The sequence below is a fragment of the Dendrobates tinctorius genome, unplaced genomic scaffold (genome assembly GCF_039654945.1).
Source record: "Dendrobates tinctorius isolate UK_male_01 unplaced genomic scaffold, ASM3965494v1 ptg000011l, whole genome shotgun sequence".
Classification (NCBI taxonomy): Eukaryota; Metazoa; Chordata; class Amphibia; order Anura; family Dendrobatidae; genus Dendrobates; species Dendrobates tinctorius.
The window spans coordinates 37,932,351-37,955,157 of record NW_027361679.1 but is presented as its reverse complement, the minus strand read 5'-3'; the positions used below and the strand labels follow the sequence as shown (position 1 = coordinate 37,955,157).

The 22,807-nt window shown below is 45.9% G+C and overlaps 1 protein-coding gene across 1 annotated transcript in view; it reads right to left on the bottom strand.

The window, feature by feature from the left end:
* The window catches only part of SCARB2 (scavenger receptor class B member 2), a 125,242-nt gene that overhangs the window by 90,210 nt on the left and 12,225 nt on the right, over positions 1 to 22,807 (bottom strand). The window contains exon 2 of the mRNA XM_073541223.1: positions 20,992 to 21,149. Coding sequence (XP_073397324.1) covers positions 20,992 to 21,149 — 158 coding nt within the window. The remainder of the gene's footprint in view (positions 1 to 20,991; positions 21,150 to 22,807) is intronic.

Genomic DNA, 22,807 nt, shown 5'->3' with positions numbered 1-22,807 from the left:
GCTGCAAGTCGGTGCAGGCAGGATATTCCTGCGCCAAAGGAAGAAAAAAAAAAAAAAAAAAAAAAAAACTTTGTTCGTCCATCCACCCTCTCCTCCTAATGTGTCTCAACCTGCCTCCATGTCCATTCCAGAGCTCCATTCCCCCCAGTACTTTCGTCGCCCCTTCTCCTAGAACCCCTTCCTCAACCTCCAGTCGTTCCTCGTCTCTCCACACACCCAAAGTATCCAAATCTTCCTCCAAACGTCATTCCTAATAAAAACTTTTTTTAAATTTTTTGTTACTAAATAAATGTGCAATTGTGCTTTCAAAATATTTTGATTGGTTACTGTGTAAATCGCCGACTACACTTAGCATTTTTGCCACCAAATATCTCCATTACTGAGACATGTTTCTTGTGTCAGTCTTGGGAGATATGTGTTGTCAACGAAACAAATCTACATGACTTGTCTTTTCCACAACAGTCTCTACATTCTTGTGTAATATTGCACAGAGTGGATCCAGCAGGGTTCCCCAACTCCAGTCCTCAAGGGCCACCAACTAACCACCATGTTGTATGGAATCCTTTTTTTTTTTTTGTCTCTTGCTATGGATTTCATTACAACATGATCTGTTGGTGGACCTTGAGGAATGAAGTTGGGGAACCTTGCTTGATTCAGTCTGTGCAATATTACACGAATGTAGAGAGTTACTTACTCAGGAGTATTAGTGAATTCATGATGCACAAAACACAGCATCATTAATTCACTGATACACCTGGATACTTGATAATGGTTTTGGGAGTGTAAAAACAGAGAATGCACTCAGTACAGGTATCAAAAAGAGGTTTTTTTTTTTTATTAACATACCACCAAGAAAATTTTTTTACACCATTTGCTCTTGCCATTTCAGCCGTCCTACATCTGAGTTGAAGTAGGCCGCAAATTGGTCCCTCATTTGGCCAACTTCAACGGATGACCTGAGAGGAAGCTGAGTGAATTCAGGCAATGGGTCTGAAGCAACATCATCAAGATCTAAGTTCGGGTGCTCTCGAGAAATTACAAAATTATGTAGAACAACACAGGCCTTGACCATCTCATCCACTGTTTCCAGTTTCAGATTAATAGCTGTGCCAAGAATGCGCCATCTAGATAGGAGTAGGGTTTGAGCAGGTTTTGGCACATCTGGAACGCTTCATCACCAACCATTACAAATGGCTGTAGCGGACCTTCGGTGTTGGGAAGAGGCCGTGGCATGGGGAAATTGAAGTTGTTGCCATACAACCTCCTGCCCATGCATGAGTTCTTAAAAGCCTGGGAGTCATTCCCACGGCCAAATGCCCCAATGTCCACTGCAATAAACTGACATTCTGCAACCGCAATGGCCATCAGTACAGTAGAAAAGTACTTTTTGTAGTTGTAGTACTCGGAGCCTGTTCTTTTGGGCTTGATAATCCGGATGTGTTTCCCATTCACCGCTCCCAAACAGTTAGGGAAATTGCAGACAGTCCAGAATGTTTCGGCAATTTCCAACCACTTTTCTGCGGTTGGCAGGGGCATGAATTCGGGACAAAGAACGATCCACAAAGCCCGGCAGGTGTCCGCTACAATTCCAGACAACGTGGAGATTCCAATCCGGTACTGGAAATGCAGTGACGAGAGGGTCTCTCCAGTAGCCAGGAATCTGTGACACAAAGAAGACAAAAAAACCACCATGGTTACTTACCGGTAGCCGGTTTTTCCGGAACCCATGACAGCACCACCTGAGAGAGGGATCCGCCCCGCCAGGACAGGAACCTACTGAGACATAAGGGGCGGCACCTCTCCCCCGCTTCAGTTGGGTTACAGAGCACTGAGAGGACTTCCCGGTTAGTTACATGTTTAATCCAACACCACAACACTCAAAAAACACCCTACTAATTGTGCACACCCATATGGTGAAAAGGGGGGGGGAATATACGGGTGCTGTCATGGGTTCCGGAAAAACCGGCTACCGGTAAGTAACCATGGTGGTTTTCCCTTCACCCATGACAGCACCACCTGAGAGATTTTTGGAGATTCGAAACACCTTAGGGAGGGACCACCGCTTGCAGCACCCTTCTACCAAAGGTTAAGTCAGCAGAGGAGGATAGATTCAACCTATAGTGCTTAAAGAAGGTTGAAGGTGAGGCCCAGGTAGCGGCCTTACAAATCTGTTCGATCGATACCTCTGCTTTTTCGGCCCAGGAGGTCGCCACGGCTCTGGTGGAATGAGCCTTGATGCCGTCAGGAATCGGGATACCACTAGCTGTGTAGGCTACACTAATGGCCTCCCTAATCCATCTAGCAATAGTCCCTTTTGAAACCCCATAGCCTTTCCTGGCACCCTGAAAAGCTACGAATAGGGACTGGGATCTCCTCCACTGGCTAGTAATAGATATGTATTCTACGAGAGCTCTCTTAACATCCAGATTATGGAACTTTTCCTCCCCCAGATTTTTTGGGTTCTCGCAGAAAGATGGAAGGACAATTTCCTGGCCCCGATGGAAATCTGATGCTACTTTGGGCAGATAAGTGGGGTCTGTTCTTAACACTACCCTATCCTGAAAGACTTGCGCATAAGGTGGATTTACTGAGAGAGCCTGTAAATCGCTTATCCTGCGGGCTGACGTGAGGGCCACTAACAGGATTGTTTTTAGGGTCAGAAACTTTAGGGGTAGCTGATGTAATGGCTCATACGGATCTTTTGTAAGGGCCTCTAGCACTAGGTTTAAATCCCAGTGGGCTATCCGGGGTATTGGGATAGGCCTAGCTCTATGGCAGGATTTAATAAATCTGGCTACCCATCTATTTGATGCCAATTTGCAGTTGTAGAGCGCCCCTAGTGCAGACACCTGAACTTTAAGTGTGTTCACTGCTAACCCCATCTGCAACCCCGATTGTAAGAACTCCAGGATGGCATTAATCGGGGGATCTTTCCCTAACGGCCTACCTAAGAACTGCAGGAACTTATTCCATGTTCTGCCGTAGATGTTAGTCGTCACTGGTTTCCTACTCTTTAGCAGGGTGGCCACCAACCCGGGGGAGAACCCTCTATCCGTTAAAAGCGACCTTTCAAATTCCACGCCGTCAGATGGAATCCTTTGACCTGAGCGTGGAATATTGGACCTTGAGCTAGTAGGTCTGGGATTTCTGGTAGAACCCATGGATCGAAGAGGGACATCCTTCGTAGCAGAGCAAACCAGGGCCTTTTTGGCCAAAATGGAGCTATTAGAATCACCCTGGCCTGATCGTTTCTGATTTTTCTGACAACTGTTGGGATCAGAGCCACTGGGGGGAACGCATAAGCTAGCTTGAAGTTCCACTGGATGTGCAATGAGTCCACTGCCCATGGATTTTCTCTCTGGTTTAGAGAGCAGAACCTTTCTGTTTGCCTGTTGTGTTTGTTGGCAAAGAGGTCTATCACCGGTTTCCCCCAAAGCGGAGTAATTTTTTGAAAAATGGACCGGTTTAGCGCCCATTCCCCCTGCTTCAGGGTATTGCGATTCAAGAAGTCTACCTCTATGTTTTCTGCCCCTTTTATATGCAAGGCTGTCAAGGAGTGTAGGTGTTCTTCTGCTCTGCTCAGAATGTCTGTCGCCGCTTCCATTAAGGAGTGTGATCTTGTCCCTCCTTGGTGGTTGATGTATGCCACTACTACCTTGTTGTCTGACATGATGCGTACATTTCGACCCTGAAGTAGTGGAATGAAGTGACTTAGGGCCTTGCTCACTGCCCACAGTTCTCTCAGGTTGGAGGATGCTTCCCTTTCTTGACGCGTCCAGGAACCCTGACCTATGATGCCCCTTAGGTGTGCCCCCCACCCCGAGGAGCTTGCATCTGTTAAGATTATATCTGACGTCTGTCTGTCCCACGGTATTCCCAAGGTCAGATCTTTCTTGTCCAGCCACCAATTGAGAGAGTCTCTGGTTTTTAAGGAAAGCTCCAGCTTTCCTTCTAAACGCCCTCTTAGCGATCTTTGTGCTGTTAGTATCTCCCACTGGAGTTGCCGGGTGTGAAACTGAGCCCACCTGACCGCCGGAATACAGGATGTTAGGGTACCTAGCAGGGACATTGCTCTTCTTAAAGTCATATGTGGTTGGTTTTGACCCGTGAAGGCCAGATTCTGCACCTTTTCTATTTTGGACTCTGGGAGCAGACACTCTTGCTTTTCTGAGTCTAGTACGAATCCTAGGAAGGTCTGTTTTAGGGGTTGCAATTTTGATTTTTTGAAATTGACTATCCACCCTAATTCCTGCAAGGTGTTGATCACCCGGGTCAACTGCGCTGTACAGTGGTCCTCTGAGCTGCCTACTATGAGAAAATCGTCCAGGTATGGTATTATGACCGTGTCGTGAATCCGGAGAAAGGCAGTCACTTCCGCTATGACTTTGGTGAAAACTCTCGGGGCTATAGATATGCCGAACGGAAGAGCCCTGAACTGAAAGTGCCTTAGCGTGCCTTGAATATAAAGTGCTACCCTCAAGTATTTCTGGTAATCTGGGTGGATAGGGATGTGATAATATGCATCCTTTAAATCGACCACGGCCATGAAGCAATCTTGGTGTAGCAGCTTCACCGCCGTAGTTACTGATTCCATCTTGAAGGTCGAGTTCCTTATCCATAGATTGAGCCGTTTGAGATTTATGATTGTCCTGAAAGTTTAATCGGGTTTTTTTTAATCAGAAAAATGGGGTGAATAAAACCCCTTCCCTTCCTGTAGGCGTGGTACCTCGGAGAGTACCCGCTTGTCTATCAGGCTCAGGATCTCTGTTTCTAAGGCCACCTGCTCTTCGGTCACCTTCCTGATGGGTGTGATGACGACCACGGATTTTGGCAGACGGATGAAGGGAATTTTCAGGCCTTCTGTTAGGATGGTTAGGATCCAGGCGTTGGAGGAGATCTTCTCCCAAGTTTGGAAAAAGAGTGCCAATCTCCCCCCCACTGGAATACTGGCGTCACTGTGGCGACTTTTTTGAGGTGGAGGTACCTCCACCAAACATAAATCCCGATTCTTTTTTTCTTTTATCCTCCCATCTTCTCCTGTCAGCGGGAGGGCGCCCCCTATTGAATCTTCCCCTCCGAAATGGCTGTCTCCTCTGATCCATAGGAAATCTGGGGAAGCCTTTTTTCTTATCGCCTGCTTTCTCCAGTATATCGTCCAAGTTCTTGCCGAACAAGAATTGACCGTCGCAGGGGAGAGAGCATAATTTGGCCTTGGACTGAAGGTCACCTGGACAGCCCTTAAGCCATAATGCGCGTCTAGCAGCATTTGATAGTGACGCTGCCCTGGCTGTCATCCGCATAGAGTCCGCCGAGGTATCGGCCAAAAAAGCTGTTGCCTCGTGCAAGAGATACATCTCCGATAAGATTTTCTCTCTTGGGACCCTTGAAGCCAGCTTTTCTTCTAACTGCTGCAGCCAGATCATGAGGGAGCGTGCCGTACAAGTACCCGCTATTGCCGGTTTTAGTCCTCCTGCTGTTGTTTCCCATGCGTGCCTCAAATATGAGTCCGCCTTTTTGTCTAGTGGGTCTCTAAGAACCCCTGCGTCTTCCAGGGGCAGGGCCGACCTTTTGGAGGATCTGGACACAGCTGCATCTATTTTGGGGATTTTGTCCCATATCTCTGCATCCTTATGCTCGAAGGGATATCGTCTCTTGGAAGTGGATGGAAGGGCCCCCGATTTTTCGGGCTTTTTCCACTCTTTCTCAATAAGTGCCTGGATCTTCTCGTTTACCGGAAAGGTCCATTTTTTCCTCTCCTGAAGCCCCCCAAACATAACATCCTCTAGGGTTTTAGCCGCCTTTTCTTCCTGTAGGCCCATTGTAGCTCTGATGGCCTTTAGGAGGGCGTCTGTGTCTTCTACAGGGAAACATGGTTTACCACCCATGTCGCTGTCTGAGGAGTCTGAGGAGGATGATTTTTTCCGCCTGAGATGAGATTGACGCGGAATCCGAGGGGGAACTAGGGGGATCCTTCCTGTTTTTTTTTCCCTTTTTTCAATAGGGACTTAATTGAGCCTTCCATTTCTGACCTTAGGGCAGATATCAGATTGGCTGCGAAACTAGGCGCTTCCTCCGCCATAGTCCGCTGAATGCACGCAGCACAGAGATCTTTTTGCCAATCTCTTGCTAGGGGAGATTTACATATAGCACAATCCCTATTGTTCTTCTTGCTTCCCGCTTTCCTAGGCCTTTCCTACAGGGTGAAGCATACAACAGAAGCCCCATTAACATAAATGCTAACATTCACGAAGATCACTCACCACCCGAAATCAAGGGTACCGGACTCGGAGGCTGCGTCGGGGCACGTGACCTGCGTTCTTTGGATCTTGCTGAATCCCCCGACCTGCGGCTGGGGCGACTGCTGCTGGAATGGCTTCCATGCTTTCTGCCAGAGGGCTGAGAGGGAGGCAGGGGACGCTGAACGTTCCTGCTCTGACTCCATGTTGCACCGCCGTCTGCTGCCGCCTTCCTTCTTTAAATACCGCGCCTCCGCTCAGGTGAGCGTCTCTCCCCTGCGACCGCCGGCCGCCGCTTCAGAAAGCCGGCCGGCGTCGCACCTGGCGCCATTAAACCGTCGCCCTTCTCTGACGTCAGCCGGCGCACCCAGCATGCAATGCGCCGCTGACGTCAGCGGCCGGAAGAAGCCAGCGTCTCTCCCTTGCTATGGGGATAGAGATGCGGCGTGCGCGAGGGGAGGGCGGCGCGGTGGGGGCTTCCCGCAGACCCCGGGGATCCCACCGATGCCCGCACGAACCCGGAACCCCGGAGGGCCCGGGGACTGCGCATCCAGCACCCGACGGCCGGTGCTGCAGGTGAGACACCTGTTCTTCCTGCGCCGGGACGGGGCTGGGTCCATTTTCTTCGTCCATGACAGGCACCGCCGACAGTGGGGTTCCTTCCAGGACAGGAACCCAACTGAAGCGGGGGAGAGGTGCCGCCCCTTATGTCTCAGTAGGTTCCTGTCCTGGCGGGGCGGATCCTCTCTCAGGTGGTGTTGTCATGGGTGAAGGGAAAAAAAATTAATATTTGTGTATACGTAATTTTTTTAACACACGTTAAATTAAAAAAAAAAAAAAAAAATCTGCAGGCTTTGGTTCAATACATGACAACAAAAAACTATGGTAGCCTTTAGTTAACGACATGGCAAAACTATAATTCTGCCAGATTTGGAAGAGTACATGTCACAACCAAGAAAAATCAGCAGGCATTGGTTTAGCAAAACTACATACCTTAATGTGACCAGGAGCCGTTCCTCAGGAGTAATCGCATGCCGGAGCTGCGTGTCCTGTCTCCGGATGACTTCTTTTACCCGACCAAGCAAATAGTGAAAGGTTTCTTTGGTCATCCGGGTATAATCCGTAAATTTCTCCGGGTTTGCCTGTAGCTCGCTGTAGAGGGTGTGGTACGCTCCACGGCTCTCCCGGAGTTCAAGAATGGGATGTATCCACAAACTTCGCTGCTGCCGTCTTCGCTGTCTCTCTCTCTCCCTCTGTTCATGGCAAGCAACGGCATAAGCCTGAGCCATCCTCATGTCCAGATCCAAGTCAAAGCTCTTCCAGCGCAGATCCACGTTTCTCAAGTCAAATGCAAGCAAATGTGAAGAATTCAGCTGTAAACAGGGGCTATATAAAGAACTAGCTGAAGAGCCCGGCTAGTAACTAACTGTGGTTAGTTATAACAAATTATAATTATCCACCATCCCATAGGCTCGTGCCCATATACCCATCATACATATCCTCCATCCCATAGGCCCGTGCCCATATACCCATCATACATATCCTCCATCCCATAGGCCCGTGCCCATATACCCATCACACATCCTCCATCCCATAGTCCCATGCCCATATACCCATCACACATCCTTCATCCCATAGTCCCATGCCCATATACCCATCATACATATTCGCCATCCCATAGTCGAGTGCCCATATACCCATCACACATCCTTCATCTCATAGTCCCATGCCCATATACCCATCATACATATCCTCCATCCCATAGTCCCGTGCCCATATACCCATCACACATCCTCCATCCCATAGTCCCGTGCCCATATACCCGTCATACATATCCTCCATCCCATAGTCCCGTGCCCATATACCCGTCATACATATCCTCCATCCCATAGTCCCGTGCCCATATACCCGTCATACATATCCTCCATCCCATAGTCCCGTGCCCATATACCCATCACACATCCTCCATCCCATAGTCCCGTGCCCATATACCCGTCATACATATCCTCCATCCCATAGTCCCGTGCCCATATACCCGTCATACATATCCTCCATCCCATAGTCCAGTGCCCATATACCCGTCACACATCCTCCATCCCACAGTCCCGTGCCCATATACCCGTCATACATATCCTCCATCCCATAGTCCCGTGCCCATATACTCGTCACACATCCTCCGTCCCATAGTCAACCATTATGACATCATAATGAGCGGCGGGGCTTGCACCTATGACGACATCAGCATCGCCATGGAAACCATTATGACATCATAATGAGGGGCGGGGCTTGACGCGCACACACTTTTTCCCCAGTATGTAGACAGGGGCAAAATTGTTTGGGAAATTGGAACGCGCGGGGTTAAAATTTCGCCTCACAACATAGCTTAGGACGCTCTCGGGGTCCAGATGTGTGACTTTTCCAAATTTTGTGGCTGTAGCTGCGACGGTGCGGATGCCTATCCCGGACATACACACACACACAAACATGCATACATACACACACACAAACTTTGAGCTTTATATATTAGATTTCCATAAGACACGCCCACTGCTGTCCCATTGGTGGAGTTTGTTGCTAGAATTTTTCAAGGGTTTTTTCTCCAGTTTATTGCGCATTAAAAATGCAAACGCATGAAAAACGCTTACAAACGCTGCGATTTTTTGTAGTTATGTGCACAATAATGCTACAAAAAACACAGCGTTTACAAGTGTTTGCATGCACTTTTAACATGCGTTTCATGTGCGCTCCAAACACAGCGCAAAAAAACGCTAGTGTGAAACTAGCCTAACAGGACCCCAAAAGTTATTGTGCAATTTGTCATGAGTACGCTGATACCCCACATGTGGGGGTAAACCACTATTTGGGCGCATGGCAGAGCTCGGAAGGGAAGCAGCGCCATTTTACTTTTTTGGCTGGAATTGAGATTGGACGCCATGTCGCGTTTGGAAAGCCCCTGATGTGCCAATTCTAACTCCAACCCTAACCCCAACACACCCCTAGCCCTAATGAGAAAATGGAAATAAATACTTGATTTACTATTTATGGCGGGTTTTTATTTTTGGCAGCTGTCGCACGCTAAAAGACGCTTTTTATTGTATTAATAGTTTATGCATCACCACATTTTGAGAGCTATAATTTTTCCATATTTTGACCCACCAAGTCATGTGAGGTCTTATTTTTTGCGAGACGAGTTAACGTTTTTATTCGTACCATTTTCGGGCACGTGACATTTTTTGATCACTTTTTATTCCGATTTTTGGGACGCAGAATGAACAAAAACCAGCGTTTCATGAATTTCTTTTGGGGGGGTGCGTTTACACCGTTCTGCGTGCAGTAAAATTGATAAAGCGGTTTTATTCTTCGGGTCAGTACGGTTACAGCGATAACTCATTTATGTCTTTTTTTATGTTTTGGCGCTTTCATGCAATGAAAACAATTTTATATAAATAATTTTTTTTGCATCGCTTTATTCTGCGGCTATAACTTTTATTTCTTCACTGATGACGCTGTGTGGTGGCTCGTTTTTTGCGGGACAAAATGGCGTTTTCAGCAGTACCATGGTTATTTATATCCGTCTTTTTGATCGCGCGTTATTGCACATTTGTTCGGTGGTATGATGAAAAAGCTTTATTTTTTGCTTTGTTTTTTATTTTTATTTTTTAAGGGGTTCGCGAAAGGGGTTAACTAATGGGACAGTTTTATAGGCGGGTCGTTACGGACACGGCGATACCAAATATGTGTACTTTGATTGTTTTTTTTTTATTTTTATTGAATTTATTGGGGAATACATATATTTTTTTAATTTATTTAGCAATTTTTTTATAAATTATTTTGACACTTTTTTTTTTTTTAACTTTATTACATTGTCCCAGGGGGGACATAACTGTCATGTGACAGATCGCTGCTCTGTCACATCACAGATCGCTGTGACACATCAGTGCTTTGCAGGCATGAGGAAGCCGCCTCCCTGCAGGCCCCCGCCGCCATTTTGGATTTGGGGACCTGCAGGGAAGGAGACCCCCGCAGCAGCGCTGCACATCGCGCTGTTGTGGGGGTCTCAGGGAAGCATGGAGGGAGCCCCCTCCCTCCTGATGCTTCCCTAAACCCCCGGTACACTGCAATCGTGTTTGATCGCAGTGTGCCAGGGGTTATCGTGTCGGGGGCGGTCCGTGACCGCTCCTGACACATAGTGCCGGGTGTCAGCTGTGATAATCAGCTGACACCCGGCCGCGATCAGCTGCGCTCCCCCCGTGAGCGCAGCTGATCGTGCTAGACGTACTATTCCGTCCTTGGGACTTAGATCCCAGGTCACATGGATGGAATAGTACGTCTAATGTAGGAAAGGGGTTAAAGTGTACACTTAAGTTGCTACATTTTCTTTTTTAGGTGGATTCATAACTGGATCATACTCCAAGAGTGGTTGCACATCCAATTGGAAGAGTGTTTCAAGTGGGGTACCACAAGGCTCTGTTTTCCCCAGTGTTGTTCAACATTTTTATAAATTATCTAGATAAGGGAACTGAGGGTAAACTAATCAAATTTGCAGATGATACAAAGCTAGGAGGGATAGCTAACATTAGAGAAGACAGCAAAAGGATTCCGAAGGATCTAAATAAGCTTGAACAATGGGCAGCGACTAATAGAATGGCATTTAACAGGGAGAAATGTAAGATTCTACATCTGGCCAAGAAAACCATAAATTACATATACAGAATGGGAGGAACAGAACTAAGCAACAGCACATGTGAAAAAAGACGGGTATACTAATAAATCACAGACTGCACGAGTCAACTGTGTGATGCAATAGCAAAAAAGCCGGATTACTTACCGGTAATGCTCTTTTAATGAGTCCACGACAGCACCCACTGGAGGTATCGGATCCGCCCCATTTGGAACAGGAAACCCTACAGGAAAGATAAAAGGGGCGGTCCGCCTTTCCTCCTCAGTTTTGCATTTCAGAGTACCAGGAGGACCGCCAAGGATTAGGCAATGTCTTGTATTTGTAACTTTACTTATCCAACTTTAGCCGATATACTTTTAATATTGATATTTCTAGCAGGGAGGGAAGTGAGCGGGTGCTGTCGTGGACTCATTAAAAGAGCATTACCGGTAAGTAATCCGGCTTTTTACCCTTCGCCACGACAGCACCCACTGGAGAGATTCCAGAGACCATCACCTGGGTGGGACCTCCGTGCTAAGGACAGTCCTGCCAAAGCTTAGGTCAGAAGTAGACGAAAGGTCAAGTCTATAGTGTCTATAGAAGGTAGAAGGGGATGACCAAATTGCCGCCTTACATATGGTTTCAATTGGAACGTCTCCCCTCTCCGCCCAGGAGGCCGCCATTGCTCTGGTGGAATGTGCTCTGATGCCTTCCGGAGGATCTTCATTTTTTTGTAGAGTAGGCTAAACGAATGGCATCCCTGATCCATCGGGAAGTGGTGCTCTTTGTGACTCCATACCCTTTTTTACAGCCCTGAAAAGAAATGAACAGAGCCCTACACTGCCTCCAGCTCTCGGACCTTTCAATATACTTTAGGACAGTTCTTCTGACGTCCAAAGTGTGGAATTTCTGCTCTTCCGGAGTGGAGGGATCTTCAAAGAAGGTTGGGAGGAGTATCTCCTGAGACCTATGGTACTTTGTTGATACCTTAGGCAGGTATGAGGGGTCTGGCATTAATATTAATCTATCTTGGTATACCTGTAAAAAGGGTGGATCTATGGACAGGGCCTGGATATCACCCACTCTCCTAGCGGATGTCAGTGCTACCAAGAGGGCCGTCTTAAATGATAAATATTTAAGGGATATCGTATCTATCGGCTCAAAAGGTTCTTCTGTCAGGGCGTCTAACACCAGGTTTAAGTCCCATGTAGGGATTGTAGGTATGTGAACCGGAGTTATTCTTTCACACGCTGTAATGAATCGCGATATCCACTTATTGCCTGCTATATTATGGCCATACAGCGCCCCCAACGCAGACACCTGTACTTTCAGTGTGTTTACTGCCAAGCCCAACTCCTTCCCTTTTTGTAGGAATTCCAAGATAGGAACTATCGGGACTTCTGCTGTATGAGATGCTGTATGAAACTGTAGGAATTTCTTCCATATTCTTTTATAAATTTGGGTCGTGGACTGCTTCCTGCTCTGTAGGAGCGTAGTAGTTAATGATTCCGAAAAGCCTCTTGATCTTAATAGGTGCCTTTCAAGTTCCACGCCGTCAAGTGTAAGTTGTCCACTTGAGGGTGGAAGAAAGGGCCTTGGGAGAGTAGGTTGGGATTTGAGGGGAGAACCCAAGGATCTGTCACTGACATAATTCGTAGCCACGAGAACCACGGTCTCTTGGGCCAGAATGGTGCTATCAGGATTACTCTCGCCTTGTCCTCTCTGATTTTCCGAATCACTTGTGGTAGGAGAATCAATGGAGGGAAGGCGTATGCCAGCTTGAACTTCCATGAGGCCTGAAGGGCATCCAGTATGTCTGGGTGATCTGCTGGAGACAGGGAAGCAAAGGTCTTTGTCTGTCTGTTCTCCCTTGTGGCAAAGAGGTCCACTTGAGGATGCCCCCATAGAGCTACTATGTCCTGGAAGATTTGGCGACCGAGGCACCACTCCCCTTGCCGAAGTGTGTGTCGGCTTAAGAAATCTGCTTCTTGGTTGTTCTCTCCTCTGATATGAAGAGCCGAGAGGGACAACAAATAGCTTTCGGCTAAGCTTAAGATTCTTGCCGCAGAAGACATCAGAGTCTCTGATCGAGTACCTCCTTGTCTGTTTATGTAGGCCACTGTGGTAGTGTTGTCCGACAGGATCCTGACATGTTTCTGTTGGAGCTGTGGAAGGAAATGATGTAGAGCATAGTATACTGCTGTCAGTTCTTTTAAATTAGACGAGTATTCTCTTTCCTCTCTACTCCATCTTCCTTGACAAAAGCTATTCCCCATATGGGCTCCCCAGCCTTTGGGGCTAGCGTCGGTGGTTAGGATACAAGATGGTACTATAACCCATGGGACTCCTGAGGATAGATGGTCATCATCTAACCACCATTCTAGAGAAGTCAAGACCTCCTGAGTTAGGGTTATCTTGCTCTCGAGGTGACCACCATGTCGCCTCTACTCCTGGAGGATCTGATGCTGAAGTGTGCGGACATGATAATGGGCCCACCGGACTGCAGGGGCACAGGAATCTAGCGACCCCAATAGCGACATTGCCCCTCTCAGGGACATGCGTGGTCTATCTATGGCTGCCTCTACTTTCTCTTTTGTTAGTGCAATCTTTACCTGAGGAAGTAGACATTTCTGGGTTATGGAGTTCAATTGGAACCCTAAAAACATCTGGAGGGATTGCGGAACGAGCCTGGACTTCTGTATATTGATGATCCAGCCTAGGCCCTGCAAAGATGAGATTGCATCAGCCACTCGTTCGGTACATTGGGTATCCGAGTTCCCGATTATTAGGAAGTCGTCTAAGTAAGGTACGATTAAAGTATCTTTTTGACGAAGATAGGCCATCACCTCTGCCATCACCTTGGTGAAGATTCTTGGCGCTGTAGAGAGGCCGAAAGGCGTGGCTGTGTATTGAAAATGACGGACCTTGCCTTCGAACACCACTGCGACCCTTAGATATTTTTGGTATCTATTATGGATAGGAAGATGATAGTAAGCATCTTTTAAGTCAATCCCCGCCATCACACAGTTTGGAAAGAGAAGCTTTATGGTGGATCTGATTGATTCCATCTTAAACTTATAATTTTTTATAAACGAATTAAGTTTCCTTAAATTAATAATTGTTCTAAACGTACCATCTGGTTTGGAAATTAAAAATAAAAGAGAGTAGAAGCCTCTACCTTCCTGTCCCTCTGGGACCTCCACTAAAACCCCCTTGCATAGTAGGCTCCGAATTTCTTCCTCGAGGGCCTTTTGTTGGGCTATAGAGTTAAGGCGGGTTAGGATAAAGAAATCATAAGGGTCTTGAAGGAATTCTATTTTCATTCCTTCTTTAATAATACCCAAGATCCATGGGTTTGAGGATATTTGTTCCCATTCTGAATAAAAGAAATGTAATCTACCCCCTACAGGTGGGTCTGATTTCTTCATTTCTATTTTCCCTTCGGAATGTTGGACCCCTGAACATGGTACCCTTTTGTTTCTCGTCTTTTGCAGCCCATCTATTTGATCTTTCCGTTTGCCTCCTCCTTCCAAACGGTCGCCTCTTAAAGGTTCTCCTATAGAAAGGGATAGAAGGGTCAGGGAGGGCCGACTTCCTCTCCTTTGCTTTGGCGAGTATGCTATCTAACTCTTTCCCGAAGAGAAACTCACCCTCGCATGGGGTTGCACAAATCTTAGCCTTTGATTGCACGTCCCCCCTTCCAGCTCTTCATCCACAACGCCTGTCTGGCGTTGTTCACAAGAGCTGCTGATCTTGCTGCCAGCCGCAGAGTGTCCGCCGAAGCATCAGCCATAAAGGCAGCTGCCCCTCTGATTAATGGGATAGCGGCCCGTAATTTTTCTCTGGACACCTTTTGCTCGATTTGTTGATCCAGCTGGTCCAACCACACGAGCATAGATCTAGTGGTGCATGTGCTGGCTACCGCTGGCTTAAAAATACCTGTGGCAGATTCCCAAGACCTCTTCAATGATGATTCTGCTTTGCGGTCTAACGGGTGTGCCAACAAGCCTGCAGAATCCCCAGCTGGAGCGTGCGCTTCCGTTGGGGACGACATTGCTGCATCGCCGCTCAGCTGCGGCGCTGTTTAAATAGTTTGCCCCCTTTTTTTTTTTTTCTTCTCTGCCGCCCCACCGGAAGTTGCTCCTCCTCCCTGGGATCACCGCGCGCATACGCCGACGCGCTCTCAGCCATCCCGCCCCGGAAGTTCAACGATTACTTCCGGGGGGTCAGGAGACTCTGCGCCGGCCGGCTACCGCGCTGCTTTGATGTGCGGCCCCCGCTCTCCATGCACCGCCACCGCAGCGGTGCATCCTGGTGCCTACCGGCGCGCTCCTGGGTGAGACGGGGCGGCCCTCCCCGGACCCAGTCATCACCCTCCATTCACCAGACGAGGGGGGAGCCGTCTAACGGAATCTCCCCCGACGCTGCCTCCAGACCGCAGCCCCTGCCGTTCCCATGGAGACTGCACAGGCGGCATGCATGGCCCAGGTATTCTTCCTGAAGGATATCGTGGCTCCGTTTGGAACAGGAAACCAAAACTGAACTGAGGAGGAAAGGCGGACCGCCCCTTTTATCTTTCCTGTAGGGTTTCCTGTTCCAAATGGGGCGGATCCGATACCTCCAGTGGGTGCGGTCGTGGCGAAGGGTAAAAAAGGCAAACACAGTTCTAGAATGTATTAAGAGAAGCATAGAGTCTAGATCACATGAAGTAATTATCCCCCTCTACTCCTCCTTGGTCAGGTCACATCTGGAATACTGTGCACATTTCTGGCCACCACATTTTAAAAAAGACATTGAAAAACTGGAACAAGTTCAGAGAAGAGCAACCAGGATGGTGAGCGGACTGCAAAGTATGTCCTACGAGGAATGAATAAACAATCTGGGAATGTTTAGTTTGCAAAAAAAGAAGGCTAAGAGGAGAATAAATAGCTGAAGGGATGTCACGTCACAGTGTAGAGGGATCATAATTAATCTTATTTGCACATGGAAACACAAGAAGCAATAAAATGAAACTAAAAGGGAGAAGACACAGATCAGATATTAGAAAAAACTTTTTGACAGTGAGGGTGATCAATATGTGTAGCAGGCTGCCACAAGAGGTGGTGAGTTCTCCTTCAATGGAAGTCTTCAAACAGAGGCTGGACAGACATTTGTCTGAGATGGTTTTGTGAATCCTGCATTGAGCGGGGGGATGGAAACGATGACCCTGGAGGTCTCTTCCAACGCCAACAATATATGAATCTATGATTTTTATTAGGACATGAAAGGCGTACAAGGGAAAAAGAAAACATATAAAAAAGGTATTTTTTATTCAAGTTATCAACTTTAAATATTTTCTGTGATTATCTATACCTGACTAGGAGCTATCTTTCTGTTTTATTATAGAAACCCATTACAATTGCTTAGTTATTAACTGTTGCATGTTCTCTGCACAACTCTGTAGTCATTGATGATATACAAACATTCGCAATTAATTTCTAATTCTACCATGGACGATCCTTTATGAACCATCTGTAATGCAGTGGGACATGCAATGATCGCAAGTGGGACCTTAGCCTTAGACCTCCGTTATTTTCTCGTATGTGAAAAAAACCAGACCAAAATTCATCAGTGTTTGGTCAGTGTTTCTGTAATTCAATGTAGCTGTTAAGACCCATATGGGTGATTTTGATTTCTGACTCGAATCAAAAAGGACATGTCTCCATAATTGTTTACAAACACATGAAAAAACAAAGACGTGAACGGTCTAGCCTCATAGATTATAATGGGTGCACATTCTATCAGTGAAAAACATGGATAGAACATGTTGCTACCTAGACAGATAACTGACGTCATCATGACGCTGCACATCGGGGCTGGGGCTGACGGGATTCTGCTCTGTCCCAGTTCTGGCAATCAAGTGTTCAAAACGTATTTGCGTCTGAAAGTCACATATGTTTGAATATAGCAAGAAAGGAACCAGTGTTTCCGGACTCCTGCAGGCCACAGCAAATCCTGTGGCAGGCCCATGTACTGTATGTTGTACAGCCCTGGAGTCGAGTGTAGCCCAAACTTGTGGCTATCGGCAGGTTCAGCCAACATTAGTCTAATTGGTATGGGAGTCTTTAGGGTCAAAGACTTATTATCCAATTATTCTAATGACAACTTTAGAGGGTAGTTAAAGGATTAATTGCAACATCCCTGGCATCAACCGACAATGCTCAATGTAGATAAGATGGCCTTTTTAATATATCTTCTGGTAGGTGAGTACCTCATCTCAACATATGGTAATGGAAATGAGAATGTAGACAGAGGAATATATAATTAATTCTTATTATGCCCAAAGGTGGCACAGGGATCCTTTGAGATTTCTGCATCATAACCTTGGCATAAAACTTTCTTTTCTTATCAATGTACTATTATTTCTTTGCAGTGTAATTACTATGATATCTGGTAGCTATTGGGAATGTCGCTATAAAATAATAACCAGATACTTTATATTTAATTGCTATATATATATATATATATATATATATATACACACACACAATTTCTACAAAGTCATCTGAACGTGCTCTTCAGTGCAAATTCTCCATATGTCCTCTATAAGCTAGAATGGCAAGGTATAAGACGGGAGAAAAGGGCGGATTCAGACATTAATTCCAGGTTGTACAGATGATTAGACATAAGCAGGCTTCTTACAAATCAAGCCAATTAGAATTAGTCACAATGTCATAGACACATAGGCCTGTTACCACATGTTCTGCAGTGCAAGTGTGCATAGAATGAATAGGCTGCAGGTTTCTACTTGCCCAATACTCATGGGACTTTTGGGTCTAGGGTTATAGACTATGATGTGAGATGGAGAAGTAGACAGAAATAAATAACATTAAAATATTTACCAAAGTCACCATAATGCAATATATTCATTATAAATACCAGAAATGTTATAAATATATTGAAAGGTGCAATAATACACAGCAGGCTGGTAGATCCCTTTACCGGAACCTTCAGAAATCAGATTTCATAGACATGCAGAGATGTAGACTTCAGATGTAACAGAATCACTTTTGATGATACCAACATTGCAAACATCAGTGGTCGCTGAATAACTACGGTACTTCCTTTACTTGCACATACACAAAGGTATTAATGAGGTGTGAGGGTAAACGAATATCCTGTAATATAAAGTATCTGGTTATTATTTTATAGCGACATTCCCAATAGCTACCAGATATCATAGTAACTATACTGCAAAGAAAAGACCTGTGTAATTGGAGGCTGTGTAATAATAGTACATTGATTAGAAAAGAAAGTTTTATGCTATTTTATACTGTGCATTGTCGTTTTTGGAAAAATGCAGACCTTTTGTGTGCTCACAGACAACCTCTTTAATGTAGCATCATCAAGGTTCGACTCGAGGGTCAAAAAGCAAATGGTCCATTATTATATACAGTATAGACCAAAAGTGTGGACACACCTTTTTATTCAAAGAGTTTTCTTTATTTTCATGACTATGAAAATTGTAGATTCACTCTGAAGGCATCAAAACTATGAACTTACACATGTGGAATTAATTAACAAAAAAGTGTGAAACAACTGAAAATACTGTAAGTCTTATATTCTAGGTTCTTCAAAGTAGCCACCTTTTGCTTCGATTACTGCTTTGCACACTCTTGGCATTCTCTTGATGAGCTGCAAGAGGTAGTCACCGGAAATGGTTTTCACTTCACAGGTGTGCCCTGTCAGGTTTAACAAGTGGGATTTCTTGCCTTATAAATGGGTTTGGGACCATCAGTTGTGTTGTGCAGAAGTCTGGTGGATACACAGGTGATAGTCCTACTGAATAGACTGTTAGCATTTGTATTATGGCAAGAAAAAAGCAGCCAAGTAAAGAAAAACGAGTGGCCATCATTACTTTAAGAAATGAAGGTCAGTCCGAAAAATTGGGAAAACTTTGAAAGTGTCCTCAAGTGCATTGGCAAAAACCATCAAGCGCTACAAAGAACCTGGCTCACATGAGGACCGCCCCAGGAAAGGAAGACCAAGAGTCACCTCTGCTGCGGAGGATAAGTTCATCCGAGTCACCAGCCTCAGAAATCGCAGGTTAACAGCAGCTCAGATTAGAGACCAGGTCAATGCACAGAGTTCTAGCAGCAGACACATCTCTACAACAACTGTTAAGAGGAGACTTTGTGCAGCAGGCCTTCATGGTATAATAGCTGCTAGGAAACCACTGCTAAGGACAGGCAACAAGCAGAAGAGACTTGTTTGGGCTAAAGAACACAAGGAATGGACATTAAACCAGTGGAAATCTGTGCTTTGGTCTGAGGAGTCCAAATTTGAGATCTTTGGTTCCAACCACTGTGTCTTTGTGTGACGCAGAAAAGGTGAACAGATGGACTCTATATGCCTGGTTCCCACTGTGAAGCATGGAGGAGGTGGTGTGATGGTATGGGGGTGCTTTGCTGGTGACACTGCTGGGGATTTATTCATAATTGAAGGCATACTGAACCAGCATGGCTACCACAGCATCTTGCAGCGGCATGCCATTCCATCCGGTTTGCGTTTAGTTGGACCATCAATTATTTTTCAACAGGACAATGACCCCAAACACACCTCCAGGCTGTGTAAGGGCTATTTGACCAAGAAGGAGAGTGATGGGGTGCTACGCCAGATGACCTGGCCTCCACAGTCACCAGACCTGAACCCAATCGAGATGTTTTGGGGTGAGCTGGACCGCAGCGTGAAGGCAAAAGGGCCAACAAGTGCTAAGCATCTATGGGAACTCCTTCAAGACTGTTGGAAGACCATTTCTGGTGACTACCTCTTGAAGCTCATCAAGAGAATGCCAAGAGTGTGCAAAGCAGTAATCAAAGCATAAGGTGGCTACTTTGAAGAACCTACAATATAAGACATATTTTCAGTTGTTTCACACTTTTTTGTTAATTATATAATGCCACATGTGTTAATTCATAGTTTTGATGCCTTCAGAGTGAATCTACAATTTTCATAGTCATGAAAATAAAGAAAACTCTTTGAATGAGGTGTGTCCAAACTTTTGGTCTGTACTATATATTTATTTTTATTTCATATGATTTTCTTGGTATTTGTATGCATTCTGTACAAAGTAATTATGCAAATTGTCTCTTCAGAGAGGAAGAGGACTAGAACTCTAGTGCCACCTATTGGAAGTAGCAATCCTAAAAGTCAATGTTGATCCTTTAACGAGCCTTGTTACATGACTAAAGGGCCCGTTACACATAGCGATATTGCTAGCAATATCGCTGTAACGTCACTGATTTTGTGACGCAGCAGCGATATCGCTAGCGATATCGCTACATGTGATACTTACCTCCGACCAGCTCCCCCGCTGTCTGTCGCTGATCGCGCGAGAACATCCTAGACCATTTCTCGTCGGGCACTTCCTGCTGGGCTTCCTGTGGCACCGACGAGCGACGCGTGGACACGGGCGGGAGCACGTCTTCATCGCCACGTCTGACAGGTAAGTAGCAACCCCCGACCGCTGCTATGTCGCTGGTGAGATCTGCCTGTGTGGCAGCTCACTAGCGACCACTTAGCGATGCACCAGCGATCCATATCGTTGTCGGGATCGCTGGTGCATCGCTTAGTGTAACGGTACCCTTAGGATAAAAGCCAAGCCAGAATCTCAATTTGCAGACACTGTGTTTCGGGGTACTGCCCCTCGATAGTGCAAAGTGTGAGATCTGGTTTGGCTGTGAGAGAAGCGTCTGACCGATATCCAAGAAGTATAATTTCTCCTTGCGGAGAATGACATGCTGAGCATGTCAAGATGAGGAGACTTAAAGCCGCAATATTCATCTGTACAACCAAAATACTTTATCTTCTCACTTTCATGAATACTGAATCTTTAGGCAAATGAGCCTGCAAGTGCACTAAGGGCAGGTTGAAAGCACTAGCTAGGACTCAGCTGCCTTCGGTGCACTTGCAGCCTCATTTACATAAAAATTAAAAGTTGATATTTTAAGTGATGGAAAATCCTTTTGTGGCCAGGAAGGTAAGCAGGATCCTGTTTTACATGACCAGGTGTTTTAGTAACCCAAAATAAACATAGGTTCCCTTCAATTAACTTACCGGTAAGTATATGGTCCAATTTCATCTACTACTGGCTTCTCTCCACCGAGGACTTCCAGTGGGTTAGTTACATTAAAAAAATAAAATTGCATGTAAATTGGGGGTGGGGGGTTGACCCAATCATTGAAGACCTCTGTCCCATTCTTTAGAACTGTAGCCTGGAATAAAATGTACAGAATTACCAGACATGTCATAAATGTAACTAAAGTCTTAGATGCAGTACCAATATAACAATTGAAACTTGTGAAACCATGAGACACAGTGTCAGATCTTATTGTATGGTTACTTTGAGGTTATTCCTTGAACTATGGCTTTCAGGGATATTCTAGGAAATAGCAGCCAGTCACTGGGTGAATGACCCCTTTAATGCTATTAGGTATTGATTGTAACAAGGCAGGACAAACAAGACTGAAGAATCAACATCTTATAAGACTAAAGGTGGTAATACACTTTAGAAAAATTGGAACGATTGGACTAAAGTTAGCTACTGTTTTATCTTCATACTGCTACATGTGTCCGTCAATGGTCGCCTGGCAGCTCTTAGATGGCAACCATGAACAGGTCCTGACATCTCCTATAACACCAACGTCCCCCCTTCCCCGTAGAATGAATATGATGGCGCCTGTTGACAGAAGCAAGTTGCAGGAACAGGTTTTTGAAGATAAGTGATACATAGCTTATGAAAAGTACTCCCAAGCAGTAGCTTTAGCTTAGCTACCGGGGAGCAGAGGGCACAGTTGCACTGGGTCCCTCACTCAGTAGGGCCACCAAATGCTACTCTACCCATAAGCCCTGCGGTAGAGCAGAGAGACACGATCTCCCTGCACTACCCCTCTCTGTTCTCTAGATCACAGGTTGTTTTAGGCTTGAGTTCGTCATAACAGGTCAAGACGCTGGCGTATGTGCAGAACTTTAGAGTCCCAACGTGACGTCATTGAGTCACGCCGGGACGCTGATATCCTGTGCATGCACCAGTGCGTTGGTCTGCCGGGGCCTTGCCATGGGAGTCGTATTTTAATTTCAACTTGTGGTGGGCATCATAAACAATGGGGGACCCAGAAAAAGTGGAGGCCCTCATAGGGACTACTGTGGGAGCCCTTACAAAGTGTGGTGTGAAGTATTCCGTGGCACTACTCTGGAGGTTCGTAAGTAGGTTACCCAAACCACAATGTGAAATAATAAAACTTGGCACTCTACTCATGGGTATCTTTGTTAAAATTGTGTGTATAAAGTGTGGGGCCCATTACACAGTTTGGGAGCTAATGTGGGGCCATTACACAGTTTGGGAGCTAATGTGGGGCCATTACACAGTTTGGGAGCTAATGTGGGGGCCATTATACATTTTCGGAGCCATTATACATTTTGGGGGCTAATGTGGGGGCCATTATACATTTTGGGGCTTACTATGGGGGCCATTACACAGTGTGAGGGCTTCTGTGGGGGTCTTTGTACGGTGTTTATACTGGGCATTATTATATGGGGAACTAAGTGCCACAATAACAGCACTCCTAACAGCAGGTGCAGTAGTAGGGGACACACACGGCAGCAGTTGCTCAGTATTGGGGTATCAGTAGGGTGAGGCATTTGGTTCAAGTGTCTGCTGGAGTGTTCATACCACCTATGTGTCCTGACTGATCAACCATAGATAAGCCAAGAAAAATTAATATGGCTGAAGCCATCAATGATATCGACAGACATTAAATCTGGAGCTTGCGTGGTATTGCAGAACACCAAGTGTTTGCCCTGGTTTGATCAGAGTAATAAATTCTGGTCTGCACATAATTATCTTTTAAAGGGAATCTGTCACCCCTTTTTT